Here is a 4,293-nt window from a genome sequence, read left to right on the forward strand (position 1 = left end):
CAATGTCTCTTTTTAAGTTCACAAAGTCTAAAAATTATGGTTTATCATTTTCAGGAAAGTGTCTAGGTGCAATTGAAGAGATGATTTAGAAACAACATACATTATCTTTTCTTCAGGGATATAACTCACAGGTTCAGGGTATGCCAGTGAGGAAACAATAGAGACAATTTCCATTGAAAATTGAGTATATGGATTATATACCCCTACATTTAGAGAGAATATACATTTTCATTGTTAGTTTCCTTCACTTGTTTTTCCTATATCCTTCATTCTTTTCTCCTAATCTTTCAGCAGTATATTTTTTAATAATCCTTTATTTATTAATTAATTTTGTATTTTCCGAATAAATACCTTATGCAAGTATATTCTTTATATCATTAATATAGAATTATTAAGTATTTTTGTGAATTCTTATGTTACTCACAGCTGAATATTTCCTTAAAACATGCCCAGAATTTAATAGTTAATTGTTGACAGTATCAACAGTAATGCATTGCACATTTTTTACAACCTTTGTATGAAGGAAACCCTTGGTAATATTTGAGAGCAAATTTATAAAGTCACAATCCCTACTTTAAAAGGCATGTCAATTTTTAACCAATAAAAATAAGATATGTATAAAACTGCATAAAAATAATAATTCTATGACCCTTAGCCAAATCCTAGGAGACATAATACTTAAAAATATATTAATCAGGCATTTGGGGGCATATTGTTTTTTCTTTGCAAATAATATTAGCAAGGACAATAAAAAAGAACAGTAATGAGGGGAAAAGATGGGGACAATAGAAAATTAGCTTGCAAATGTATGAGAAGTAAAAGGTAGGCTTATTATATTTCCATTAATCCACTGTTTCAAATATTGTAAGATTCTTAAATATAAAAATGTGTTGTTTTTCAAATGTAATGTTCTTATGAACATGTAAGTTTTCATTCAATTATGAAACCTCAAATGAATCAAAACGTTTAAAATCTTCCAGGATTTGAATTTTTTCGATAAAACTTGGATAACAGACAGAATACTTCCCCTGTGTCATACTGCTTCCATCCATACTCCAGAGAATCGAGAGGAAGTCCACGAAATTAAAGTAGGTTTCTTACCTGTTTTGTTTTGTCAAACAAATAATGTTACATGTGGGCTAGATTTTATATATATGATTATTAAGCCCATAGAGGTGTGGTAATCTCAGAATTAATAGATAAAGGTGAAAATGTCAGAGAATAATGACATCATATAGTTGATAACATTAGCACTAACTTAGATGACTGCCAATTCGCATTTTTTGCTAGTTCTAACTCTCTAGATAGAAGCAGTTTCACCATAACCTTTTGTTTGTCACCTGGGAAGTTCTTCCATCATTTGGAAACTCATTCTTGAATATATTTATATACATATAGGGTAAATACAAATCCAGATGTATTTGTGGTATGACGCTAAAGGATCTTCTGCTGGCAGCACTTGTGAATGTTCTTCCTAAATTTCTAAACTATCCATGACATACTTCTGTTTCTTCATTGTACAGTCTTTCCTGACTGGTCTACCTTTGCTTGTATCTTAACTGAAAATCAGCTTTCTAAGAGACTCCTCTGTAGGCCGTTTCATGCTCCTCAGGATGACTTCCATTTTGATGAGGTCTTCATAACTATGAAGAAGATCTAATGTATATGTGCTACAATTTCTTCCCTTTGAGTACCTATCATAAATATTAGAGTTTGATTTGCATAAAACTAATATGTAGATTTACCTCACACACAAAATCTATTCTCTAGTCATACTTATATTAATAAAGCAAATAACATAAACAATATACTCTCATAAATAAATTTACTGAATAAAGAAAAATAAAATAAATATAAATGGAGGAAAACTTTTGTAAAAACTTACTTTTCTAGACAATACATATAGCATGTTGTTGACAAAAACATTTAATGATAACAAACAATTTCTGATTTTTTGAGACGATAAATGGAGTCTCAAAAATTAATTTCTCTTGCTTGCCAAGTAAAAATTTAACTTAAATTTCTTTTATATCATGCAATCACTCTTAATCATTATGGTAAAGTTCTTCTAAAATCATGTATGCTATCAGCACTGGCTTGTCCATTTCCTACATAAATGTAAACATTTTTAGAAATTCTGACTGCATTTCACACTTGTCTTTATTTTTGAAATCTCAAGTACTCCTCATAGCAAAATCTAACAAAAATTATTTTATTTTGTATTAGCCTGGAACTGCATTAACACTTCTTTGGTCAAAATTCCATTCTGATTTCTACTGATACCTGTAATTAAATGAATCTCTGTAATAGTTTTTCTTCTGCTCCTGTCAATACATAAATAACTTCTCTAGAGCCGAAGGGTGGGAATCAGGCAGATACCTGAAAAATAAAATTTTGAAAACTATTTTTCTTCAGTAATTACATGTTCATATTCTATATAGAAGTCTCAAGAATATGAGAAACCAATTTGGCTGACTAGTGTAGAAATTATTTGAGCCACTAGCTTCTGAAAGTGTTACCATCTATGTTAAGAGAGATATGTTTCTGGACACCTACTAAGCCCTATAGACCTTTTTTTCTCATAGATAGGTAAGAAATCTAAGAGAAGGGGTGTAATTATGACACATAATATAATGAACAGAAACACAAATTATCATTTTAAAAGAATTATTAAAACCTACTTAGTTTTATTTATCAAAGTGGAATTCGGGAGCTGAAAATATTCATTTACACAACATTTATATGGCATAAAATATCTGTAAAGTATGAAACCATTAACACAGTATTATTAATAAAATTATACTGCTGTTTGCCTCCTTTTTGAAAAAAAACCACAGGTGTCTAACTATTCAGTTCTATGCCACCTTGTTTAATGTGATATTCAATGATGTTTTCTTAGACTGAAGACCTTCTGAAAGCAATGATCAATGTTTCAATTTCCTGGAAAGAACCTCTGAAACACTTGGTGTCTGCACTGGCTGCTCTTCCAGGAGCTTCTGATAGTATGGGGAAAAAAGCTGCTGACATTAAGGACAGAAACCTTATAATTCTGGAGGGACTTCAGACAATATACAACAGGGTGAGTTGTTTCTCTGAATGTCTTTGTTGATGCTAGGTACGCAAATGGTAAATAGTATAATGCAAAAAGAATTTTGAAATGCTCAAATCCAAGGATATCTAATAAGAAGTCCACAGAACATTAATTTCCACAGAACTGCTGTGCCTCAGATTAATTTGGAAAGTTTTTTTCCTAGATGGGGTGGGCACTCTTGCACAATTCAGTATGACAATCATTTTCTGTATTGCTTATACATTAACACATTAAGTGAAATATACTTTTCATATAGAAAGTTTCACTAAACTACACAAAATGTAGGATAGATGTATCTGAGAAGAAGAAAACCATCAGGACACTCTACCAAAACTAATATAGTATAAAGGGCTCACGCACACACACACACACACACACACACACACACACACACACACACACACACACAGACACTCACACACAGACACACACACAAACACACACACACTCACACACACATACTTATACAATTATATATATATGTATGTATGTATATATATATATATATATGTGTGTGTGTGTGTGTGTGTGTGTGTAATTGAATGTGGAATTTTACAAGAGTCAGTCAGAAGGTAGAGAGATAGAGGAAGAGACAGACAGACAGACAGACAGACGGACGGACAGACTGACAGGGCGATAGATAGATATTAACCAAAGAGCACCTTGCATGAGCACCATCTGTTTACATGTATAAAGATATACCTTGCATGAGATCAGTGTCATATCAGAAAGTATATATGCCTGTCTCCAAGTTCTATTTTGGTGTTTAAGTCCTTTATATTAAATTCCATAGTTTTCAACAAAAACTTAAAGACCTCTATTTTCTTGTTAATATTATTTAAAATTTAAAAGAAATATGCACTGGGAGATGTCTCATGTCTGATGCCTTTTTGGAATGTGTAAGGACTTGCCATTTCCATATTTTTATCTCAGAAGAGTGATGTGCTGTTTTCACTTTATAACACTCAGACAAGGGAGTCAGATTGAAGCAGACTGGAGCTTAGATCCTGGTAAGAGTAAGAGTATCTGTCTCAAAAGTCAAGGGAGAAGCCAAGGTGACAATTTACCCAAAATTGAGTGCTGACATCTAAATCGTGTGATTTAATACTACAAAAAATGAACTATGCACACATGCACAAACACACACACACACACACACACGAGAGAGAGAGAGAGAGAGAGAGAGAGAGAGAGAGAGAGAG

At 32.2% G+C, this 4,293-nt stretch overlaps 1 protein-coding gene across 1 annotated transcript in view; it reads left to right on the plus strand.

Moving 5' to 3' along the window:
• The window catches only part of LOC110288311 (prolactin-3D1-like), a gene marked incomplete at its 3' end in the record, with an annotated part of 4,344 nt that extends 1,265 nt beyond the window's left edge, over nucleotides 1–3,079 (plus strand). Inside the window, exons 3-4 of the mRNA XM_029473833.1 lie at nucleotides 981–1,088; nucleotides 2,900–3,079. Of these exons, the coding sequence (XP_029329693.1) occupies nucleotides 981–1,088; nucleotides 2,900–3,079 (288 nt within the window). The remainder of the gene's footprint in view (nucleotides 1–980; nucleotides 1,089–2,899) is intronic.
• Between the last annotated feature and the right edge of the window lie 1,214 nt (nucleotides 3,080–4,293).

This window comes from Mus caroli, unplaced genomic scaffold, assembly GCF_900094665.2.
Source record: "Mus caroli unplaced genomic scaffold, CAROLI_EIJ_v1.1 scaffold_17855_1, whole genome shotgun sequence".
Taxonomy (NCBI): Eukaryota; Metazoa; Chordata; class Mammalia; order Rodentia; family Muridae; genus Mus; species Mus caroli.